We start from the raw sequence: 25,134 nt of genomic DNA, 5'->3' as shown, positions 1-25,134 counted from the left end.
AAAACATGCTGGATTTTATTAGCTATGCAGTTAACAAAGAACACCAAAATCTAGTTTTATATTTAATTACCACTGTACTAGTACTGCATGCAAGACATTAGACTTTGTATATAATCCCATCAAAATAAGTGACAGCAAAAGTATGGGAACAGATGGTGACAGTCAAATTGGTGGCCTATTTTTAAAAAGACGTCTCAGCATGTTGAAAGTTGATTGAGGTTTGGTTGCCAGTTCTGCTGTACTGTTTGTCTTTTCAAAATACTAATTTGAATTTGGAATGGCTTAACCTAATATGAAAATTAAATAAGATTAAATTTAGCAGTGTTTTGTGTTTATATATGTGTATTTTTCCATTGACAAGAATTCACCGACATGAATTTTTTGTAGTCTTGACATTACAAATAAATATTAACGTTTTGAGGATGTAGATAGCACTGGAAGCAATAGGCCTTTTACCTGGCAGTGTGTAAGTGCTGATCTATATTCCTACAGAAACCAGTGATAATGCATATCCCAGACTGCATTAAATTGATGGTATGTTTGTTTGAATACTTCTTTTTATGCACCTTCTCCTTGACATACTAGGTTGTTTAATGTACAGTATTTTATGAGATGGCAATTACAAAAAAATGCCACCCCCATCTGTCTCCGTCAGTATTCCTACTACTTGAAAATAATACTATTTAGCATTTATAGAGCGCTTCATAGTATTCAGAGCACTAAGCTGGAGCTCTGGGTAGGAAGAACTTTCACCTGTTGAATCTCTGCCTCTTGTGCAGCTTGTAAGAGCACATCTACTTCCTCAGATGAAAGGTAAAGGTTAAATTAAATTAGGTACTGCTGCCTTTTTTACCGTGTGCAGGAACTAGGGGCAGCCTTTTCCTTGCATACCTAGCACCAACTATTTTAATGCCTAAGCAGATGGGATATATAATTTTTATTAGATGTTTTTCCTTCCATATTGCGCTTTGAAACGGAATCGTGTGAGCTCCAGAGAAGCGATACTTGGTCGCCGAATGTAAAATATTACATGCGTGCATCTTGTGCAATTTTTTTTTTTTTAAGAGAGAACGGGGCTTACCTCAGAAACGACACTGGAGAGAAGCAGCTAGATTTCCACACACACACCCTCCAAAAACCTCTTTTCTCACAAAAAACTTGAATCTAAGTCTCATAAATTTACGTAGAGTGCTCTCCTAATTAAGCGTCCCTACTAGGAATTTATTTATTAAACCAGTTACCCCCCCCCCCCGCCTTTCCACGTGGTTCAAGCAATGCCGCCCCAGCCTATTAAATCCCCCTGCCTTCATTTTCCTCATTATTACTTTCTGGCCTATAAGAAAAGCGGATATAAATAATGTAAATAAATATATGAACAAACGAAAAAAATCCCAAATTCTCCCTCACCCGCCTGTTGCTCAGCACAAGCGCCAGAGAGAACCGGGGCGGGCGCGCCTCTGAGAAAAGGGAAAAGTGCCCTTGAGAAACATGGCGGAGCAAGTCTCTTCCCTTCTTCGGATAAGCTTCTTGGGAACGGAACTACGATAGGGAAATACTAGCTACCATTTTCAAAGATGTCCGTCTGCATACGCACGCAGGCGCGTTAGGGGAATGGAAAGCGGCGAGTCCTGAGGAGACCACCGGCTTCAACCGGGCCTGTCGGTGTTGGATCCTGAAGGAGGCTCGGGTGGGTTGGAAAACGGGGATGGGGTGGGAAGCGACTTTTCTCCTTCAATGTAGGTTGAGGTCTCGGCGGAAAAAAGGAGAGTGAGGGTTGTGTAATAACATCCAAAACTCCTAGTTTGCAATGGGAACCGGGAAGGGGGGGGGGTCGCTCTCCGCCTCACGTTCTTGTGTGGGATCTGGTGCCCGCGGGAGACACTTACCCTTGAGCAGACTCACATCCGTCTTGTGGTGCTTTAAAGATTATCAGTGCATTCTTAAGCACAGTTACTACAATCTAGCCCATTGAAATCAATGGATTTAAACTGGAGTAACTCTGTTTAGGATTGCCCTGATACTGTAGCAGAAGCTTTCGTGCGCTGTAGCCCGCTTCATCCGAGGGAGGAAGATTCATTCTTCACGCCCGCGTCGTTTTTCTTACCTCGGATGAAGTGGGCTCTTGACTCGAAGTTTTTGCCACAGTAACTCTGTTGGTCTTTACATACTCGAGAATCCTTGGGGGGTGGGGAGTTGCAATAAGAGAGCAAGGTGAGAACAAAAATGACTAAAGAAGGTGAGGCAGAGAAGAGAGTTCTGTGAAATTATATATGTAGAGTGGGAAAGCAATTTTCTTTATTTGCATAGTACTAAAATTTGAGGCTGTCGAGTGAAATTAATGGGCAGTAGATTCACCACAGGTAAAAGGCAGTAATCTGTCAGGTGCTGCATGATTTGAGGAATTAATCTATCAACAGCATCCAGGTTCTGAGGTGGTCTGCCACTATGCAGTATATTGCTTTGGGATTTTGCTGGTTTTATTTATAGTCCACCTTTCTCATTGAGACTTAAGGTGGATTGCACTTGTGTGCGTCAATGCAGTCAGTGGCTTCGACATTCAATAACTGCAATAGGATAAATGGATAGCAGAAATTTGAATACTAGAAATACATTTTAATACTAGTTGCTGTGAGGACCCCCCCCCCCAACACACTAATTGCTTTTATGTTTTGCTTGTTAGCTTTCTAGAAGAAACATGTCTGTTGTGGTGATGGGGATGTAGTTTGTGCAGAGAGAAGTCTGCCCTTGGGAGTTTCAGTGCATTTTTGTGTAATCTGAGCACAGACACGTGTCCTCCCCATCCAAAGATCTGCGTCATTAGGGGCGAGGCCATAACAGTGCCAACCTTCTGGTCCTTTATCTTTCAAACTGATATTTTTTCTTCACTTTTGCTTTGGTATTGTGTATTTTGTTGAAAGAAATCGGATAATGCCTCTGAACAGGGTTTTAACTTTTTTTTTTTTACTGTTGCTCTCATGTAGTGATCTAGGCCCTGTCCGTGGACAGCCACAAACCTTCCAGGCACCATCTTCAGCCCGTTGAAATCCTGAACTTTGCATGCTAACCAGGTATTTTTTAAAGATTTTAAATTGGCTACTTAACCAGAGCACAGAGTTTGAAGGATGGACAGCAGGTTTTACTTTTATTTCAGTTGGGTCCCCAAGGGTCATACTTCATCTTTCCAAGTAAGAATTACTAGCAACTGTTCACATGTGGGAGAGTTAAAACAGTATATTTGGAGAGACACTTTCCCACAGTCAAAGTATCGTGGCTTAGAGCCTGTTTTCCTTGTGCCATAGAACTCAGCAGGAGATGCCTTCTCCAGTTCACATGCTCCATTTTGTAAATTTTGCATTTATAAATTCTGTTTTTGGTAGAGATGTGGATCCGTTGGTAATATCTGCTGATTGAAGGGCCTTTTATGGGCAGAGCAGGACTTCTCTGACTCCCACTGCAGGCCAAAATGCTTCCAAATGCTGATGCTTTCGGACAGGGAACACACACACACACACACACCTCCCCACCCCCACCCCCCGGAACAGCATGACGGAGAAATCATCAAAAATTGCTTCTCTTTCTGTTCATGAAAATCCTCTGCTGGATCCACCTTTTCCCCCAACAGGAACCTAAAGCAGATGACATTGTTCTCACAACATCCCTGTGAGGTAGGCTTGGCTGAGAGTGTGTGATTGGCCCAGGGTCACTCAGAAAGCTTCCCTGACAGAATGGGTATTTGAACCTGGGTCTCGCAGATCTACTCTACTCTACATCACACTGGTTATTGCTGTTTTAAATGAGATTCTATCATTGTACTTTGTTCTGCTTGTGAAATCAACGGTTGACCTCCAGCCACTTGAGGCCATGACAACCTAGTTGTGTGAATCTGTTGCCATGCACTGGATTTCAGTTTTTTTGTCATGCTGCTACAATCTCACCTTTTGTGTGGTTTGTATCTGTTATAAATCTTATGTAGTATGGGGCAGATAATGTGCACAACTTGCTTGCTTTAATGAAGCAAGTGGAAGGTAAAACAGGCCCAGCTTTCCTCCTGGCTCAAGGAGGAAACATGTGAGGTGCAATCTTGCCTCTGGGTGGTGTTTGATATTTACTAATGGAGTCTTAGCTCTAAATACATAAAACAAAGGTAAGCAGGTGTCCTAACTACTTCTTGATTTTTTTTTGTGTCCGCTTGGGATACCTCCAGAGCTTAAGAGTGTTTGTTTGGGTGCCCTTGACACCCATAAACCAGGTGGTACCTAGGTAGCTCATCTACCACTCATGTTAGATTTAGGAAACCTCTGCTGAGGAAGCAATATATCTCCCCCCCTTGCCACTTGCTTGTAAGCCAAAGCACCAAACCCAGAAGAATGGAAAATGCCATTGGACTAACCCTGACAGCCCAAACTGGCCTGTACATAATTTCTTCATAATAATAATGTTTGCAGCAGAATGTTCTAACATTATAAATATTAAGTGTTTAAAGCACTTCTAATTCATTATCAGTAGTCCCAGTAATGTAGGCCAGTGTATTTATTATTACAATATGGGTTGTGGGAGTACTGGAGGAGAAATGGGGATATGTTTAAAGTCATCTAGTGAATCCATGGCTAAGGTGAAAATTGAACTATAATCTCCAGCTCACATATTGTACTCTTAGCAGCTGCTCTACCTAAGTAGTTTATGAAGATGCGGGGTGAAGAGCATTGGCTACATTTAATATTCTCGTATTTCTTGGTTAGGCGGGTTAAAAAAGAAGTCTGTAGAAATGGAACATCTGCTCTGTATGGCATAGCTTAGGAGTAGTTTCTTGCCTTTGTTCTGTTTTCCTTTGACAGGTAAGCCAAGATGTCAGAAGGGAGTTCGGGCAACGATCCTGGGAACCCTGGCTGTAGCCGGCCTACACTTTCAACTGCACGAGGGTTAATAGGGAGGAGGACCACTGCCCCAATTACCCCTGGCCGCCTGCCTTCCATCCGTTCCCGAGACCTAACTCTTGGTGGAGTGAAAAAGGTAAGTGTATTCAGATATTCTGGTAAACTTCAGTTTATAAACCACATCATCAACCTTTACAAACCACAGTTTGGTTAAATGCTAGATGTTTGAGTGCAGGCTGCCAAACTGTGGTTGGTGTGTGGGTGCCAAACTGGGATGCCAAACCACAGTTTATACCCTGCTTGTTAAGCGTGGTTAGTACTAACTGTAGTTTCTCCTTATGTCTTAAGTTTTAAAATCCTAGCTTGTTCAGTAGCAGCCTTTTGTATACTGAATCTGTTCCACAGTACAGCAGGAAAGTCTAGTTGCTCTTGTTTTCAGTATTGTTCTTGCGAGATGCACCCATCCTTCCTTTGCCTTCTCTCCACTTGCCCCCGCCCTGCTAGTGATGACTTAACAAGCAGGACGATGTGGCTCCAGCCTTTACATAGGGGAAATTTAAAAGGCAGTAGCTCAGAAGATCTCGTTTAATCACATGCCTTCTTCAGTATACCAACATACATGATAGATATTGTTCCACACAAAACAGTGTTTCAATCCAAAGCTGTTTCCAACCCACCCTCTACCATATGCTGCTACCCTTTTCAAGCACCCTTTGTATTCTCAGACTGAGTGATGTAACCCCACAATCATGATTTTCTTCTCGATTATTTTATTTTGGAAAGAAACCAAGGTTAGGGGATGTGATGAGCAGGAAAAAAGGTGACAGTAAGGGTAATTAAAATGATCTTAAATGAATTTAAAAAGTAGGCATGCAGTGAAGTGGCTAAACAAAAAGGGCACAGTTGGCTTGGCTGGAAATGGCCTGAAGATTTCTGAGGAGACTTGGGCTGTGCTAAGCCCTTTCCCATCCTTTCCCTTCTTATTATACTATTATTTCCCCCAGTTGCTCTTATAAACTCTGTAATCTGCCTTGAGTCTCAACAAAAAAGGCAGACAATAAATGTAGTAAATAAAAAAATATATATTGTGGCCAACTATTAGCATGTGGCAGAGCCAGTCTGGTACAATGGATAGAGTGTCTGACTAGCACCTGGGAGACCCAGCTTCAAATCTTTCAGCCTGAACTACTTTGCAGGGTTGTTATAGGCATAAAATGCCACACTGAGTTCCTTAGAGAGAAGAGTGGGATAAAAATGGGTGAATGGATAGATAGGTAGGAAGTGATGCTTTGTCAGTGGCTCTGCAACCTTAAGCCATCTTGGAGTAGCATCCAAGGATGTTTGGAGGTGGGAAAGGAAGGAAGCAGCAGATCTTACGCAGATTGTAAACAAACTGGTCTGTTATGTATCTTTGGTATTTCAGGTAACTATCTAGAGTTTGCACACAAAAAAGAGGCATAAACAAAGCATGATTTATCATGACATCTAAATAAAGCCTCTCTCTTTTAGTGATAAGATCCCCCTCCCCTCCGCATTAGGATGCAGTTATAAGAAAAGCTAAATAGTTTTCTTGTCTGATCTGGAAGTTCTCATGTTGATGAGTGATCAGGATTGACAGTTGGAATGCTTGATTCCAACTTACAGCTCAGGTTTCCCTTGTGGCCTTGGGCAAGTTCTTGATCGCTGATATTTTGTTTCCTCATCTAGAAAGTGGGAGTAATACTACTTATCCACCTACAGCAGCAAGTTTTAATTAGTCTCTAAGTAATGTGCAAGCTTCTGCTCATGGTTATCTTATCTTTTGCCAAAAGCTAGCAAGAAGCGACAGGTGATGTGTGGATCAGTCTGTACCTTTTTTAACTTCCTCTGAAACTGTCAGAGCTTGATTTCTTGGCATATGCATCAGTATCATCCTAGATCTAATTCCAGACTTGGTCCTAGGGTGCAGAGCAAGAAATCCACATAATGTGGATGGGGGAGATGTTGCTGCAGACCTGGATAAAACCCCATTCAGTTTCTTTATTTATGGTCATTTGACCAGTCATGTAACATCATTGTGCAAAAAGAAAATTCAAAGCATAGAATAGAACAAATAAAACAATTTGGAATTAAGATCTAGTTACAGTACAATATGATTTCTGAGACCTGAATATCACCAAACAATATCTGGCTACTTGATAGGTAATCTGGGCATTCTTATCAGACAGAAGGTATAATCAAGTCTAGTTTTCTCAGAGAGACCAGAAATTTTACCTAATAAGGTTTGCAGAAAGCATCTGGAACCTTTAAAAAAAAACCAGGGTAGTTAAAAAGAATCTAAATTGAAAAAAGCTTACTGAAACTATTTTTTATTCTATTCCTCCCTTTTTATTCTCTTGATTTAAAGACAATGAAATAGAAGAGTGCCGAGTAATGGCAACTGGAATTATTACAGTGCTCTTTAGTCATTTCTATGGTAATGAGTGTGAAGTACTTGGTGGCTTTTAAGTTGTATGTGTACTGCATATGCACATGTCTAAAATGCAGCCAGACTGGTTTCAGGTGAAGCTTCTTCAGTCTTTGTCATTAGTGTTCTGAACACATTTTCCCATTCCTGTATTGTGGAACATTTTGGAATTAACCAGACATTTTGAGCCTCTGGTATAAGATAGCTTGCAGATGGCAAAGCTGCTAGGAATACCGTTTGAGCTGTGATAAAGCAAGGACAGAATACCAAACCTAGCTAGAAGAATCCCAGACACTTGATATCCAGGAACCCCAATATGTGAAGTATTGTTTTATAATCCAATACATATGAATATATAATACGAATCAATAAGATATGCTTTGCTGCCTACATAGAAACTTGAAAGGAAGCCAGTCATTTCGTAGTTTGTATAATCAAAGGCCCATATCTTTGCTGCATTGTACCGCACAGGTGCCAATATATCCTGCTTTTTTAAAATAAAAACTCCACAGCAAGGTAACCCAATTTCTATGCCCAAAATGTCCACATTTTGCAAATCAAAGAAACATGCTTAGTTCGCAAAGAGTGTTTGATAAGAAAAATTGATACATGCAGTACTTAAGAGTTTTAGTATTTTACTAACCTAACAACATTAATTCATATGATATAGCATACATCATTGTACTATTTGGTGTTTCAAATGTAAAAATATAAATGCTTTACAATGCAATCCTAAACAGAATTATACCCTTCTAAATTCTTTGAAATCCATGGGTTTAGAAAGGGGTGTAACGGTTTAAGATTGCATGGTTTTTTTCATCACTATACTACAAATTCTTATGTTTGGAAACTTGACATGGAGTAGAAATGTTAGCAAAGCATAGGATAAGCAACAGCTTTAACGACTAGATTGTTCACAAAATTACAAATTTAAAATTTTAGATAGCAAAATTTTATAAAGGTTGATAATGTACAGAAATAGCTAAATGTATGTATCTAGTCTTGAAATTAACAATAACTGTAATATCTATCTGTGTATAATCAGATTTTCTCTCTTTTGTATATTGTTGGATTTTCAGTAGAAGTTGTATTGGTTAAAGATTGCATGGTTTTCTATTAGAAAATAGTAACTTTACTCAGTATGCTGGAGAGAGAGCTGCAAACAGTTGAACTCCATGCTAATGTAGCATATGTGTCTTAGTTTTTGCAGTCTGAATAGTAGGAAAAAATAAAAGTTGAAAATAGAAAACAAATTTTGTAGTACGCAAAAGGAAATAAAATGCTATCACATAGTCAAAGTAGGACTAGCAGCATATTTAGATATATCAAGTTCAATGATATAAAGTCTTCAATAGTGTATTATCATACACATTATAGCCAGCCTATTCTGGGCAAATGAAATGAGTCACATTTTAATATGCATATGCAACATATTTTCAAAGGTATGTCTACAGTATATATAAGAATTATCATTATCTAATACTGTAGGTAGCATTACATAATACTATGGATTTTGAGTGAATCTAATCTTGTCTTAAAAAGCATTTTACTTATTACAAAAGAGAAAAGATTTAATTTAAGAAGTGTTTGGTGCTTCCAAAATTTCCATTTTTGGTTGGAATTTGGAAAAAAAACCTCTCAGCGGAAAGAAGCTAATTCCATACCCTCACCCCCCGTCCTGGCCCTGGCTTTCAAATTTGGTCGTCTTCTTGCTGAGAATTCTACTGAGTTGTCCTTTATCTATTTGGAACAGTTCAATCCCACCCTTCCCTTAAGCAGCGTACATGCTTCTCCCTCACACATTTTATCCTCATGATGGCCCTGTAAAGTAGGCTAGGCTGAGAGACGGTGACTGGACCAAGGTCACCTACAAGCTATCTGACAGTGCAATCCTAAACAGACTTATTTTTTCTAAGTTCACTGACTTCAGTGGAGTCAGAAGTGTGTAACTCTGTTTAGGATTGCACAATATATCTGCCAAGTCTTGCTCCGACTCTAACTACTATCTTCCATGGTTCTCCTAGGAGATTTCATCAAGCATCTCCTAATCCTTTTGCAGCTACAAGGGGATAGGAATTTGCTTTTTTTACAAAGAGTAAGCAGGCTTTGATTCTCAGGAAGCAGGACTTCATTGCATGAGTGGAATTGTGGAATATGAATAGCTCTAATAGTAGCAGTCTACATTGAAACTGTTTGAGCATTGTACACAATTGGCTCCCTAGAAGTTCTACAGGAAAAAAGTAACTTTAGAGCCAAAACACACGTTAAGAAAAACCTAGGTTCAGCACGTGTTCTCTTACCTCAAGGTTTGCCGGGATCTGTAGGAGTCCTGGAAGCTTAAAGTAGGCGTCCTGGAAGCTTAAAGATCTGTAGGGGTCCTGGAAGCTTAAAGTCCTGGAAGCTTAAAGGATCTGTAAGCGTCCTGGAAGCTTAAAGGCGTCCTGGAAGCTTAAAGCTTAAAATACAGGCGCCTGTATTTCCCTTTCCCTTTTTGCTGCTCTGTAAATGCTAAACTTTAAGCTTCCAGGACGCCTACAGATCCCAGCAAACCTTGAGGTAAGAGAACACGTGCTGAACCTAGGTTTTTCTTAACGTGTGTTTTGGCTCTTAGTCAGTAGCCAAGGCTGTATTAAACCAAAGAAATGAAAATCACATGCGGTTGACATTTATGTAAGTTTCTTCTTAAATTGGGATCTTTTGCATGCTGCTTTCTGAACATTATGTAAGCGCTGGTAAACTTCGGAATTTTCTTTGGCAGGAGGAGAGCAACGTGTCAGTAATAACCACTAGGGAGATGGTATGGCGATGGTCTTTGGAAGTCAGGGAGGGGTCTGGCAGCAACACCAAATACAGAAGAGATGAAGCCCTTTAAAAGATGCTTATTTCCCAAGTCTGGAATTCTGTGTTGTTTTTCACACCACGAAGTTGAAAATTCCAAATATATAGGAGACTATATTCTGTACATTTAACTGAAAATATACAGCCTTATATATTCAGTTGTATTGATGACTCCTTCTTGCTTGTTCTTTTCTTTTTAACAGAAAACCTTTGCTCCCAATATAATTAGCAGGAAGATCAAAGAGGAGTAAGTAGCCTCTTTATTCTATTTCCTTGGAGTTTGATTGGGTGAACAAAGTGCCTGAAGAAATTATCTGTCTGATGGTGCAGGGATTATTTAGTGCTAGGACAACAGGATTTAGAAGCCATGTACACTGATGAGATGGAGTCTACTAATGCTCCTGGTCCGTGCGGAAACGATTTCACCCACTCACGCTTTCTCATTACTGTGCTAGCTTTCTATGTACAGGGAACTCTTCTTACTGAACAGCAGTCAAACCTATCATCCTGTACCTGCTGCAATATGAAGAGTACCCTCCAGGAAGGGCTGTGTGATGTGCTACTTCTGCATATATGCATTGGCTGTTATTTATGAATTAGTATGCATGAAGCAGCTGATGGAAAAGTATTTGGGAGTTTTCTGAACATATAAAGACACATCTTAAGTAGCAAGAGTAATTTTGACTTTGCTGTTGCTTGATTTGGTCTGCTTTTTTCTTAGGCCAAAAGAAGATGTTTCCATCAAGAAAGAGAAGAAGGAACGTGATCGAGACTGGCAGAGAGATGGTCATGGGCGAGGCCGAGGGAGGCCAGAGGTCATCCAGTCTCACTCTATCTTTGAGCAAGGACCAGCTGAAATGATGAAGAAGAAAGGTATGTAGAAGGTTTGTGTGGACAAATCACATAGTGGCCTGGCATTTAGGAACAGGTCCTAGTTTCATATCCTTACTCATTTGTGGACTCGCTAGGATGGTCAAGTTTTCTTTATTTATTGTCCCCCTTTCTACATGAAACTCAAAATGGATTACAAAATTTAGTGATGCAATAGAAATAGAACAAGACATTTAGTAAACATCATAAACAAAGCAATAAAAACAGTATAAGGCATGACTTACGACATGCAAAACCGGATTACAGAAATGAGAAAACAGTGTGGTAAAAATAAGAAATACATGCAATAAACAGTGCCATAACTAAAGCCCTTACCCCTTTGTAAAAATGTCCTACTTTGCAATTCCATTTTACTATAGCCCTATTCCATTTATAAATATGCCCTCCTGAACAGTTCTGTTTTTTACACTCTGCAGAACCATAGAGGTGTGGGAGCCTTCCTCACCTCCTTAGGCAGGTCCTACCTCAGATGAATGCAGCTGCCACAGTGTGGCATATCAGTAGAAGTGGTTGTTTAGTTGTGTGGGTCTTAGGGCACAAAGGCATTGGGGGTTATAGACAATACTTTGAAATGAACCCAGGGACTAATTGGTAGCCAATGGAGTTATTGCCTCTCAGTTTACGTTTCTGCTCTGTGAAATAAGTCTATGATATAGAATTGTTATGAGATCATATAAATTGAAGTGAAGCACTCTCATTTCCCTGCGTGAATCAGACCTCCATGCAGCCAGCTAAAAGTGTGCACCTGCTCAACCTGCCAGCCAGCATGCCTTCAGCTTTTGCTGTTTTGACCACCAAAGCTGGTTTTACAGTATTATATAGTTCTCCGGAGGTTGCTCAGCAACAAAAAGGAGAAATAAAATATACCTTTTAATACTCTGCATTTAAGAGAAGGGAATGCTGCTGGTTCTGAATCTTCCAAAGTTGGTTTGCCTGTGTCTGTGCCAGTGGCTTCCATAAATGCGATTGCATATAGCCAATCAGATAACCACATAGGAAATGGATTGACATTATGTAATGTCAGATGATGCCGTGATGTCTTTGTGCTTAGGAAATCAAACCACAAGCCAATCAAATTTTTATTCAACTGTAAGACATCATAATCATTGTTAAACAAAGCACAGATCCTGCTTTAGATTGTATGTGGGCAGAGCCTGTTATTATGTACAGTGCCTAGAGATTATAGATGCTCTATAAATGAGTACAATTCAGTAAAATCATGCATAGCCTATAAAACCCACAGCATTATTGCATCAGTTCACTGAATTGCCCTGACATTTGACCATGCATTAATCAGAGTAGCCAATTAAACAAAATAGAGCACTGCAGACGTTGAAAGATATTACAGGACAAGACATTGCCAAAGGGCTGAGCATCGAGTCCTGTTGATGAAATTGGGAGAAAATTTTTGGAAAGGCTACTGGTTATTTCTTGAAATAGTGGGGCAGTTTGCAGAGAAAAGCAAAAACTAAATTTATCCTGTACTGGGCATTTGATGACATGAGCTATGATTCATGAAAGCTTATGCTGGAATAAACGTCGTTAACCTTTAAGGTGCCACTAGACACTTGTTCATTTGGAACATGGTACGGTACCTTGGTTCCCCCCCGCCCCGTGCTTGCTCCTCCTTTTCATTTGCATGCATAACTGTGGCTATAACCACCCATTAACTGCACTAGGTTGGCTTCATTTGAGAAGTCAATGACTCTGTTGTGCAAACTGCTCTTAGCCATGGAGTCCAAGGTAAGTTACAGAAGTGGAGTTCCCTTTCATGGCATTCTTCTCAAAGGCTTCATTTCCACACCAGGTACCTGGGATAAGACTGTGGACATGTCTGACTTTGGCCCATCCCACATCATCAACATAAAGAAGGAAAAGAGGGAGACGGATGAGGAGACGAAGCAGATCCTGCGTATGCTGGAGAAGGACGATGTGAGTTTGAGACTGGCTGTGTTTGAAACTACTCTCCATGTTTTACTTGGAGCACAAAAAGGCTAAACTTACTGCCTTGTCATCTCTACCCTCGCATCTTTTTCTTTTTCTGTGGCGTACATGGTTGCCTTCTCCATCTTTGAGACCTGCTTGTGAAGCTATCTTATACTGAGTCAGACTGTTGCTCGTCAAGGCAAATGTTGTATACTATAACAGGCAGCAGCTCTCCAAGGTCTCTTTCACATCACCTACTTTCTCACTTCTTTTAATTGGAGATTCCAGGTATTCAACCCTAGGCCTTGTGCGTGCAAAGCAGATGCTCTTCCACTAAGCCACAGCCCCTCCCTGGAATGCTGGAATCATTGTTACTTTCTCCCTCTCCAATCCAGTTCGTTCCTTCCAGTATCCAGGAGGTTTCAGAATCTGTGGTTTGCTGAAGGAAAGGGGTAGGGGGATTTGAAGGGAGCATGAGACTCTTCTGCACGTAGTTTAGAACTTTGGGAACGTGACATCTGAACCAAGCCTAAATGGCCGTGTGTTGCATCCAGTCAGCTTTTCTTCTTGTAAAAAAGGAAGGAAGGACCCTCTTTGAGCCCCCAAAAAGGCTATGCTGAGAATCAGGGGACTTGCATGAACAAATGCCATGTGGGCAAGGGGAATTGGGTAAGACTGAGTTAAAAATCTGTCTTGATCCAACTCTGTATTAGCATTGTGTGTGTGCGACAGCTCTTTAATGTACTGGAGTAATTGGGAAGTATGTGTCTTTTCCACTTTTAGAAGTATATCTTGGCCCTAAAAAGGTTCCTGCAGACCAACAAGCTGCTAGCTGTTGATGAATTTAATGCAATTTGAAACCACAGTGAGCCTCTTAACAGTCTGCTCCAGGCTCTGTGTGTGTTCCCCACCTATATCATCAATGTAGCTAATTCTCAACATGGCCAAAACTGTGCATACTTAATTCCAGAGATTAGAGACATGAACAGACAAAGCAGGTCTTTATATGAACCTGGAAAAGCCTAAGGTTGGCAAAAAAAAATCTGAAATCTTAAAACACACACTCTGGAGGGTTAAAACTCTCTCATTATACGAAGCAGTGCTTGTAGCTTTAAGAAACAAATGCCCTCAGTGGCCTTTCTAGGCAACCACAACAGTATTGTCATCCTTCAAGCCATGGTTTCTGTCAGTAAAAGGCGGGAAGGGCCCTTTCCAGGAATATTTTGGTTTTTGAGGAAGGGCTCATTAGGGCCAAGTGCAGCAGCAACCCCCAGGTGACTTGCTAACATTCAACTTGCATAATTCACCCAGTCCTGGCTGCTTGCTATTGTTCAGTAGCAGCCACCCCATGAAAGCTAATGTAGTGTAGTGGTTAGTTTCAGACTGAGATCTGGGAAACCCAGGTTTGAATTACCACTCTACTGTGGAAATTCACTGGGTGACTTTGGTCCAGGCACACATTCTCAGCCAGAGCTCCCTCAAAGAGTTGCCATGAGGATAAAACGGAAAGGAGAATGATGCAAGTTGCTTTGAGTGCCTGTAGTAGAGAAAGGCAGGGTACAAATGAAGTAAATAAATATCAATATAGCCAAAGATGGAGGTGGATAAAAGGTAGGTGAGTGGGTGTGAAAGAGATAAAGAAACAGGGAAAGGTAAGAATATAGGGGTTGCCTGGTGGAGAAAAAGCGGAAATAGTGTGGGGAAGGGAATATAGGGGAAAGTGAGGGTCTCCCCACCTCCACCAGAAGTCCTTGCAGGTTTCCCACCATACAGCTGGGCCCAGGGGCTGCTGCTACACAACTAGGCCAGAATTTTCCTGGGTTGAGGCTTCCAGGGGAGGTGAGGAGGGAGAGCTGAAGACAGGGGGCAGAGAAAAATAGTTTGGCTGGTGAGTGAGAAGAGAGAAAGAAGCAGGAAAAGGGGGAAAGGCTATGGGGCCCATCAGGAAGGGAAAGGGGAAATAAGTGGGGAGTGTTAATGAGATGTCCTTGGCAATTCTTTTCAGGCCTCTAGTTTGTTGTTATGTGATTTCTGTTATGATACTAAAAATTAAAGTTGGGATAATGCTCCTTTGTTTTTAACCTTTGATTGCTTTCTTTCTCTCTTCTAATGCTGCTGCAAGTTCCTTGATGACCCAGGTTTAAAAAATGACATCCGCAATAAGCCTGTCCAGCTGCCCCTGGCCCATTCTGGCTGGCTTTTCAAGGAGGAGGGTGACGATCAAGAGGATGTGAAGCCTTTGAGTTCCAGCACCAAGGATGAGATGATGGAAGTGGACATACCATCAGTGAAAGGCAAGTGGTCCAAATTAGCCGTGGGGCATCATTCATAGCGCTACCCTTTGGGGACTGTATCGCTGGGTGTAACTGCTGCAGCCTTGTTGTGAAGAGCTCTCCTCTCCAATGATTCATCCAGCAGCCCCAGACATCTCTGAGATGCCATGAAATGAACTTGCAATTACCCATCCTTCCTACTAACCAAGTCCCCCTGTTGCTTTCAGAGATGCTTTCAATGGCTTCACAGACAATGTGTTCGACAGGTAGAAACCTCACCCTGGCCAAGACCCAAAGAGTAACTTTAAGCACTTCCTAGGGTTTGGCGATACCCAATGTGATTTTTATTTTTACTTTTTATTTAGAAAGCAGACCTCCAAGCAGAACAAGATGCTTTTCACATGCCCTCAGAGCTAAACTAGATATATCTGCATGATATCCATGATCTAATCACTTTTTTTTTATTGTAAGAAAAGCTAGCATGGGGATTTGGATTGGAGCAGCAATGCAGGAAGAGGTCTTCAACCCCTCCCACTGTACTTTTCCTGGTCAGATTCCTGGCACCCACAGTTATTTGAACACGGGAAGTTGCTTTATACTGAGTCAGACCTCTGGTATGTCAGGGTGAATACTGTTGAGCTTTACTGGTAGCAGCTCTCTAAGGTTTTGGGTAGAGGTCTTTCGCATCACCTTTTTAAATTGGAGATGCCAGATACTGGACTTGGGACCATCTCATGCAAAGCAGATATACTGATGAGCTATAGCATGGCCCCACCTCATTTGTCCTGCAAGGGAATATTCAGAAGTACCATGGAGGAATATTCCCTTTCCTGGGGGCAAACAGTAGCTGAGGGTTGGTGTGAGGATTTTAAATCATGAAAATCATTAAAGGCAAGAGAGGTTGTTTGGTTTTTTTTAAAGAAACTTCCCCATCATGGCCACAGTTTTTTTTATCCCCCACGCTTCTTTGGTCATTTTTTAAAGAAGTAGGGAATCCTGATCAAGTCACTTTCCATGCAGCATTTGGTGGTGGCAGGATTACCTTCTGAGAAAGACGGCCACAAAGCCCCACTTCCAATGCACAGAGCAAGTTGTACTGGACTCTAGATCCCAGTGGCAACGTCCGTCTTGTAAGAGGCTTGTCAGCTACAGCTGGCAGTTGCTTTGATGAACTAAGCAGTTAAGTATTTGAACACTTGTATCATTGAGGATAGGTCTGTCAGTGGCTGCTAGCCATGGTGACTAAAGGGAACCTCCATATTCAGAAGCAGTAATCCTCTGAATACCAGTAGGCAACATCAGGGTTCGAGGGCCTCCATTTCTAACTGGGTGGCCACTATGAGGCAGGATGTTGGACTGGATGCTCCACTGGTCTGATCCAGCAGGGCTCTTATGTTCTTGTACTGCTGTGCTATAGGGGTCACTTGTTGTGGACAATCTAAGCTCATGCTGCTACCCTGGGGAACAAGAGCCCACAAGAGCCATGATTCCAAGGTATCTGGTTTCCTAAGGGGGGAACCATGACCCCAAGATTCCTGTGACTATCCATGAAAGTGATCTGGCAGCTACGTTGGCTGAATGTCTGCATGCTTGAACTTGGTGCACAGTAGCAGTGAAAGAGACATGTTGCAGAATATTGGGAGAGGGATTGGAAGGAACATTGTCTGTATGTTGATGCCTCTCATTGGTGTGGCAGCATTTGGATTACCATGTACAATTCTGGCCACTCCAATCTCAAAATGGGTGTTATGGAATTGGAAAAGGAATAGAACTGGGTCATTGATATAATAATAACATTTGATATATATATACCACCCTTCAGGACAACTTAACACCCTCTCAGAGCAGTTTACAAAGTGTGTTATTATTATCCCCACAACAATCACTCTGTGAGGTGGGTGGGGCTGAAAGAGCTCTGGAAGAGCAGTGACTGACCCAAGGTCACCCAGCTGGCTTCAAGCAGAGGAGTGGGGAATCAAACCTCGTTCTCCAGATTAGAGTACTGCCGCTCTTATCCACTACACCAAACTGTTGCATATGAGCCAAGCTTGGAGTACTTTCCTAATGAGCAAAGTTTGGGGGTTTTATTTTTGAAAAAATAATTAAGGGGGACATGATAGAGATTTAAATCAATATGAAGATAGCAGGTAGAAAAATGTCTCCTCATAGATCATTCAAGCTCCCATAGAGCTTTCAAGCTGGCAATATGTACAGGAAAGACAAAAAAGAGTTTCTTCACATAATGCAATTTTTTAGAACTCACTGCTACAAAATTTTGCCAGCTGCTAGCCTAGGTGGATTTAAAAAACATGAGCATTTGCTCATGGATGGTTAGATTCATGGATGGTTAAATGTGTCAGCAGTCTTGGGTTAATTCTAACTTGTTTTGTAAAACAACACCTTTATTTTGATGCTTTTTAAATTTATATCCCTCTTTTCTCCCTCACGTGATCCAAAGTGGCTTATCACATTGTTCTCCCCTCATCCAGCTTATCCTCACAACGACAACCTTGTGAGGTAAGTTAGGCCGAGAGATTGTGACAGGCCTAAGATCCCCAAGCAAGCTTCCATGGCAGAACAGGGATTTGAACCCTGTTGCCCCACAACCTAGTCTGACATTCCAACTACGACACCACACTGACTCTGAGACCAGCAATGAGGCAAGGGGCTGTTGCCCCCATGCTCTGCTTGTAGTCTTCCTCAGAAGCATTTGGCTGACCACTGCTGCAAACAGGATGCTGAGCTAGAAGGTTCCCTTGGTCTGATTCAGCAACTTAAAGATGTTCAAGATTTCCAGGGTATATGCTTTTGAGAGTCAAGCTTCACTCTCAAAAGCATATACCCTGGAAATCTTGTTGGTCTTCAAGGTGCTGCTGGACTTGAACCAAGCATTATTCCTGTGTTTTTAGCCTAGCTGAGCTTTGTGTCTGCATTAAAGAGCGATCTTTGGTGTACACAGGATTTACCTTTAAAAAAAAAATCTCCCTGCCACATCTGTGATGGGATGCTTCTTGTTTATTCCTCACAGCATACTATAGGACACCTTTGTTCCTGCTTATAACACAGTGTTACAGTTGAGAGCATGAGCTGGAAGCCTGTGTTTCTGAATCCTGGCTCAGCTATAAACTCTCTCATGGCTTTAGCCAAGCTGCTGTCCTTCAGGATGTCTTTGAGCAGGGAAGCTGAACTTCTGTAGTGGTTTTTGCATCCTTCCGGTACTGCGATCCTGACTGTGCCTCTCATTCTAGTGAAAATGGAGCCCCATGATGAAGAAGAGTCCTTTCCTGGCCGCAAACCATCTCTTGCAAAGGCACCCCCTCTCTTCCCCCAGGATGTGTCTGTGGCAGAGTTGCTGCAGAAGTTGAGCTTCTGCAAGGAAGATGAGTTGCTGTTCTTGCAACTGCCGGATACACTGCCAGGGCAGCCACCCACCCAGGACACCAAGCCCATCAAGACCGAGGTGCAAAATGAAGATGGGCAGATGATGATGATAAAACAAGAGAAGAGCCAGGTATGAGAGCAGAGAAGGCGTAGTCCAGGTGGAGTAAGTAGTACCGTAGAACTGGATGGGCTTTTCCTGAATATATAGCCATACAAAGAGTCATAGGGAAGATTCTGTGTGTGCTGGAATTTTACAGGAATTCAGAAAAGTTGCAGAATGTGGGATGGGGCATGTAGGTTAGCTTTAACCTGCTTTCTTGACTTTTGTACACAGATATGCTTGAAAGTGAGTAGGCATTGCCTGGTGACAAGCAAAAGCTATTTAATACTTTTCATTAGGACAAGCAAAAGCAAAAGTCAGACAACAATATGCAAGCTGGCTGGTCTTCACAAAAAGCAGCGCATGGCTTTTGTATTTTAATTTTGCTTTGGATCAGTGAACTTACATACAACCTTTGTCTGTCAACTTTTGATGTAAGATTTACAGTAGCAAAGGTTTCATCAGTGCCCAGATAGTTCCTTGCCCTGCCCCATGGCAAGTAGAATAAATTACATGAAATAAGTCATACAAATTTAACTTGCCGAGGTCTCAGGAGTCAGTCTGGATTGCTTGGATTCAGGTTTTTGATATATTAAGCACCAGTATACAAATCATATTGCTGAAAGCTCAGTAAGGACACAAGGAACCTAGACATTGCTTTGAACTTCTTCCCAATCTTGGAAGCAGAAGGCCAGGTCCCCCAGAACATGCTTGTAACCTGTCCTCCACCCTTTCTGTCTTTTCAGGAAGCCAAGGAGGCTGAGAACATCTGCACCCTGGGGGACCTGTCAGAAGGGCAGGTGGGGAAGCTGCTGATCCGCAAGTCGGGAAAGGTGCAACTAGTGCTGGGCAAGGTGACCCTTGATGTGACCACAGGGACCCCGTGCTCCTTTCTTCAGGTATCACTTTCTGTGTTATACAACCCTCATCAAAACAGTAGGTGACTTTCCTTCAAAGCACTTTTTCTGTATCAGTGGGAGTTAAGCAATAGCAGAGAACATTTCTCTTCTTGTCTTGCTTATGGGCTTCCTGGAAGCATCTTTTGGGCTCCTAATGGGCTGTAGTAACTTGAGGGGGAGGACAAAGAAATCTTCCAGACTTGGTCTGGTCCTGGCCTCTGTGAGCAGTTAAAAGTCCTTTTCATCCATGACATTTTTAGAGGTACATCTAGAAATTGTCAATTGGACAAATGAGTGTTTGCAAATGCTTATGGACAGATGCACTGATCAGCCAGCCTTAGAAGCAGCTCCTGGTCAGTAAACTGGATGCCAAATCTGAGTTTGCTGGCTGTGTAATATGTGCAATAGTCTCAAGACATCCTTCAGTGACTGTGTCATAAGAGTCTTTGTTGTTCTTGTAATAGATTCATACAGCTACCCTTTTGGAATCTGATTTAAAGTGGGTAGCTGTGTAAGTCTGCAGCAGAACAGCAAGATTCAGGTCTAGCACCTTAAAAACCAACAAGATTTTCAGGGTATAAGCTTTATATCTGATGAAGGGAGCTTTGAAAATTTATGCCTTGAAAGTCTTGTCAGTTTTTAAGGTGCTACTGGACTTGAATCTTACTGTCTTTTTGGAATGTGTCATCAAAATACCTTTGAGTACAGGATGTAGAATAACACGGCCTTCTCCGCTCACATTATTTTGTGGGGGGCAGTACCACAGTTTACAAACAGGAGATTTTCAAAACTGACATGATGCATGTGTGGGGGGGTTGTATTTATACAAAATTGTCTGTATAGAATACATTTCCCTGCCAGTAATTTGGAACACTTGAGTTTTTCAGACCCCATTCCAAACAGGAGCCATCAAACCCTTCAAGAAAGGATTTGGCTGCCTACCTGCCCTGTGAATATCCACTGAGTATCCTAGAGCAAATCACAGTAGGAAAGTTGAGGTTTTCCCAAGGGGAATTTTAAGAATCACTACCTGCCTCTTTCCCTGTACCCCACCATGATCTGTAAGATTGGCAGAGACGTACACTTACCACTGCCGTCTCTGCAGTTAGACTGTCAGGGGATCTCTACAGGTAGAATTTGCTTTCTCCCGGTGGTTTGTGAGAGTCCCAGCAGGACCACCTCTGCAGAAAAAAATACCTTTAGTCAGCCATAGGGATGTTCACTGTTCACGGCATTACAATAACTTTTTCTCTTGATCTTGGAAGGAGCTGGTGTCAGTGGGTATCGGAGACAATAGGAGTGGTGAGATGATCGTCCTGGGCCATGTGAAGCACAAGCTGGTCTGTGCCCCAGACTTTGAGTCCTTGCTGGAACACAAGCATCGATAAGATTGGGTGGTGGCAAAGGCTTCTGGCCCTTCCTGACAGTTCTTATTAACAGCAGTGTCTTCAAATGCCCAGAAGTGCCTTCCTCCTGAGCTGACAGATGAAGCCTTTCTTTAAAAAGGCCAGCTGCATTGCAGTGAACCAGAAATATGTGGCATTTTATTGTGTTTGGGCATTGTGAGCTGCAGAGCATACTGAGGGTGACTCTCAGCGACGGTGGAAACCAAGGGGTTGGTGCAGACTACCTAGCAGCTCTGGGTAGCTGGATTATTATTTATGTGGTACAAGACTTGGCACAAGCAATCCCAAAAGCAAAAACTGGGGGAGGATTTTGGGGGGGGGGGAAACAGGAGCTGAGGTTGGCTGCTTTGGCAGCTGTTTTAAGCAGATGAGAAGAGAAGAGGCTGCTCCCCATTCCAAATCCTTATATAAGTCCTTAGGATGAAGCCTGTTCCTTTCTAATCAATATTTGCAGTTGCACACTGTAACTGGAGCAAAGGAAGAAGAAATGGAGGTGGGTCCCAAGAAGCAGAAAGTATGTGCCCCCTGCAAGACCAGTTCTCCTGTTGTACTTCCTAAGTCTAGAAGCCTGAGTCACATCAGAAATTTGTGTTGCAAAATTTGTCCCTATAGCTTTTCTCCCCTTTTTTGAGCAGATACAAAACATCTGTGCTTTAAAAGAAAAATCTATTATCTGGCACTTGGGCTTTTTGCAATGCCCATGAAATATGTGGCAAAAACCATGGCAGGCATCTTTGGACATACTAAGAAATAATACCAAGGCAGGCCAGTGAGGGAGGAGTTGCCTTGTTTTTGCTCCCATCTGTCTAAAATTCCCCAGGACCAGCCATCCATCCTTAATGCTGGGAATGATGCAGCTGATAACACTGGCCTAGGCTTATTTTCCCCAAGGAACCCATTTTTGTCCTGCTGTCCAGGCATCATGCATGCCAACTAACAGCTGGGGAGGGAGGGGGGGAGGGGAGTACAGGAGGTTGTGCCAAAATAAATTTATCACTGATCATCTCTTTGAGATGGAAAATTGTGCTTCTCAGCAGCTTGGTTTTGGTCTAGGGCTGCCTTACTTTTCCTTTTTAGCCCATTTTTTAAAATAGTTGGATATGACACCAGAAAAGCTGTTCATTGTCTGCTTATCGTGCCCAGGGAAAGAATATAGTCAGTGATAGCAAATGCTGAGGCTTTGGTCATGCTGCAAAGCAAGCAGTGAAATCTCTAGAAAAATGTTGGGATTCCTTTTAAAAAAATTCTGGGGTGTTTTGGAGGAATCTGATAGGACAGCTGAGTACATGACTAAGTGTGCTTATGACTAAAATCAGTTCTTCATTTAAGCACTATTCTTAAACGGGAGCAGTCTTATCTAGCAAAATGAGATGCTGGAACATTCACAACCCAAATCTCCAGCATAGTTTTATTACTAAACAGCAGCCATCAGGTGTCCTCACTTGGATCTCAGTGCAAGGAGTGTTTATTCCTCCCCACCAGTGCCATTTTCCGGCCATTAAATAATAGTCCTTGGATATGTTATTTGTCCCACTGAGACAAACATAAGGCAACCTATGTGTTTCCTCCAGTGTGTTAGGGAAAGGGTCAAGCATCCACCTCTGCCATACCATGGTTCCAATCCAAGTGACTGAAAGTAGTAGTTTAAAAATGCCATTGAAATCCCTTCATGACCTTAGTTTGATTGCCTTCTGATTGCTGCAGTGCAGTGATAAAATGATTGGACTCCACCTGGTGTCAATAAAATCACCCTGAATACAACGCATGTGTTTAAACTTGCCTGTGTTTCTAAGCGTTCTGTGGTTCCTGATGTTTGTGATCAAGGATGCAGCTTGATTGAAACCCATAACTCTGCAGCCAAACACTGCAGAAGCCTCACAAAGTAGTAAGCATATTGCACATTTCACCGTTTATGCAAGTATTAGCTGATTGTTTGAAAATATATCTGATAAGATTATGGACCTATAGTAATAGCAGCACACTTGAAACTGCAATCTATACCGTGTTTGAAAACTTAAATTATAATTGGAAAATAATGGACTAATAAAGGACAGGGGTGGATAAAACTGGATATTGATGGATTGCCAAGTCAAAACTAGGATTTAGGTATAGGCCATTAAGTCAAATAGCATTTGGAGTAATGTTATAAACCACCTGTTGTATTTCTCCTTACCTCTTTTTTTCTAAACCAAGACGTCTCAGTCCATTTAGACTTTCCTTGTAGAGAATGAACTCCAACTTTGCCCTTTCCTGCACCTTTTTCAGCTCTACATGCTTTCCAAGATGGGATGGCAAAAACAAGCCAGAGGAATGATGTCGCAATAACACAACAACAACATTCAATTTACATACTGCCCTTCAGCATAACTTAACGCCACTCAAAGCAATTTACAGAGTGTGTTGTTATTATCCATTGCCAGAATAGGATAATGTCTTACTAATTACTCATGGTGGTAAACAAATTAGTGCTGTACAGGGCTAGATGCTAGAAAGGTGGGCAGGAGAAAAGGCAGAAATCAAGGCTACAGCAAACTAGAGCTTTGTGAGATGCGAAAGCAAAGAAGGCACGGGTTTGGGAAGGAAACAGGATCATGCTAGTAGTAATGGGTGGAGGACCTGAGCAGCAGTTGTCTGGGGATCTTGCCCTAAGAAGAACCAAGGGGAAAAGTGGGAAATAAAAATAGGGTACCTAATTGAGTAATACTGGGGTAATGAAGAACTGCAGGTTCAAAACCTTCTTAGGAAAGCTTAGCTTCTGAGGTTCGTCCACCAAGAAGGCATCTGCTTTTCTGGAAAGCTGATATGAGTTGGATTCTGACTATCCAACTCTAGCAGTCTTGCACTTCTGTAGGGTGGCATTCTCAGATAGGCTTTGTAATGTTGACCAAGTCAATGAGGCTGTATAGATTTAGTGACTTGAGTTTGATTTGTGTTGTCCCACTGCCCCAGTCTATCTGGTTCCTATGTTCTTTGCTGTTGAGATACATGGAGAGAGATACTTATATTTATTAATGGTTCAAACTGAACTTGGCACCATCTGCTGTCACTATACCTCTAAACTACCACCTGCATGAATACAATGCTTGTTCTGATGGCTTTAGCCATTAATTTTAATTTTAGATTATCAGTTTAGTTCAAGAGTATTTCAAGTTCCTCAGTCCTTTTGTGGTTTTTGAAAAGCCAGTTTGCAATGTAGTTCATTCTGGCCAGACATCAGCAGTATGCTTCATGAAATGGTACTGAACACACCCCATGTGTTTCAACTTGGCTGCTTCCTGGTGTTACCAGTGCTTCGCTTCTTCCAAGGGTGGATGGGTTTATATATTTGCCAACAATGTTTCCAAAGTGCAAAGTGAAAGGAGAGATGCAGTACTTTAGAGTGATTTTGAATAGGCATTATCTGTGACAATGAAGATCTGTTTGTTCCAGAGTTGCTGGTTTAAATTCATTGGATTTATTGCTTGGTCCTTCACAGAGAAATTTCTCCAAGTCATTTCTAGCTGTGGGCAAATAATTAAGTACATCCTCAAATTTTAAAACATGTATGGTATTTCTTGCTTCTATTTCCACTGCCTTCAGTGACAGGCGTTTTGATGAAAGACAGCCCAATGTGCCCCACCTATATCCCACCATTTCACAGAATCTGCAGGACCTTTAGTTCTCCTTCTAGCAGTTATCAGTAATGACTTAGGTTCTTCCTTTTGACCAAAGCTCCTGATGGAGAAGGTACAGAAAGAAAAGTGTCCCATTTAGAAGATGCACTGTTTAGATGAGAAACTTGTGCGGTGGTATGAAGGTGGTCATTCATTTTACATGTTTATTGACATGAGTTGTGATATAATGGGCCATCTCAAAAGCCTTAATGTTTAATATTCCTCCCTGTATACCCTTCTGACCAATCAGGATGAGACACACAGGACTGACCAGGATTACACTGATGGCACATGTGTAGCTCTCTCCATTGGCCTGAGACAGCTTGGTCCGGAGATCCATGCTGTATTGATGGGAGTCTGTATAGAGATTATCCCGTATGACCATACACTTGAGGCCACCAAGGGTCAGGCCCTGGGTAAGCAAGTCTTCTCTGTTCCTACCAAGAA

General features: G+C 41.9%; 1 protein-coding gene across 1 annotated transcript; it reads left to right on the top strand.

The window, feature by feature from the left end:
• The first annotated feature begins 1,575 nt into the window (after nucleotides 1-1,575).
• On the top strand, nucleotides 1,576-22,795 carry POLR3D (RNA polymerase III subunit D). Its single transcript, XM_054997767.1, has 10 exons — nucleotides 1,576-1,687; nucleotides 2,982-3,068; nucleotides 4,836-5,010; nucleotides 10,362-10,405; nucleotides 10,880-11,031; nucleotides 12,857-12,981; nucleotides 15,098-15,269; nucleotides 18,497-18,759; nucleotides 19,476-19,628; nucleotides 20,894-22,795. The coding sequence occupies exons 3-10, from the start codon at nucleotides 4,846-4,848 to the stop codon at nucleotides 21,014-21,016; spliced, it is 1,197 nt and encodes a 398-aa protein (XP_054853742.1). The 5' UTR covers nucleotides 1,576-1,687; nucleotides 2,982-3,068; nucleotides 4,836-4,845; the 3' UTR covers nucleotides 21,017-22,795.
• Nucleotides 22,796-25,134: the final 2,339 nt, after the last annotated feature.

The sequence above is a fragment of the Eublepharis macularius genome, chromosome 14 (genome assembly GCF_028583425.1).
Source record: "Eublepharis macularius isolate TG4126 chromosome 14, MPM_Emac_v1.0, whole genome shotgun sequence".
Taxonomy (NCBI): Eukaryota; Metazoa; Chordata; class Lepidosauria; order Squamata; family Eublepharidae; genus Eublepharis; species Eublepharis macularius.
This window is presented reverse-complemented; position numbering and strand designations above follow the sequence as displayed.

Excerpts from the sequence above, each read along its gene's own strand:
- POLR3D (XM_054997767.1), top strand. The coding sequence starts at position 4,846 with ATGTCAGAAGGGAGTTCGGGCAACGATCCTGGGAACCCTGGCTGTAGC. Across the intron at positions 5,011-10,361 it reads CTCTTGGTGGAGTGAAAAAG|AAAACCTTTGCTCCCAATAT; the intron begins GTAAGTGTATTC and ends TCTTTTTAACAG. Across the intron at positions 12,982-15,097 it reads GTATGCTGGAGAAGGACGAT|TTCCTTGATGACCCAGGTTT; the intron begins GTGAGTTTGAGA and ends TGCTGCTGCAAG.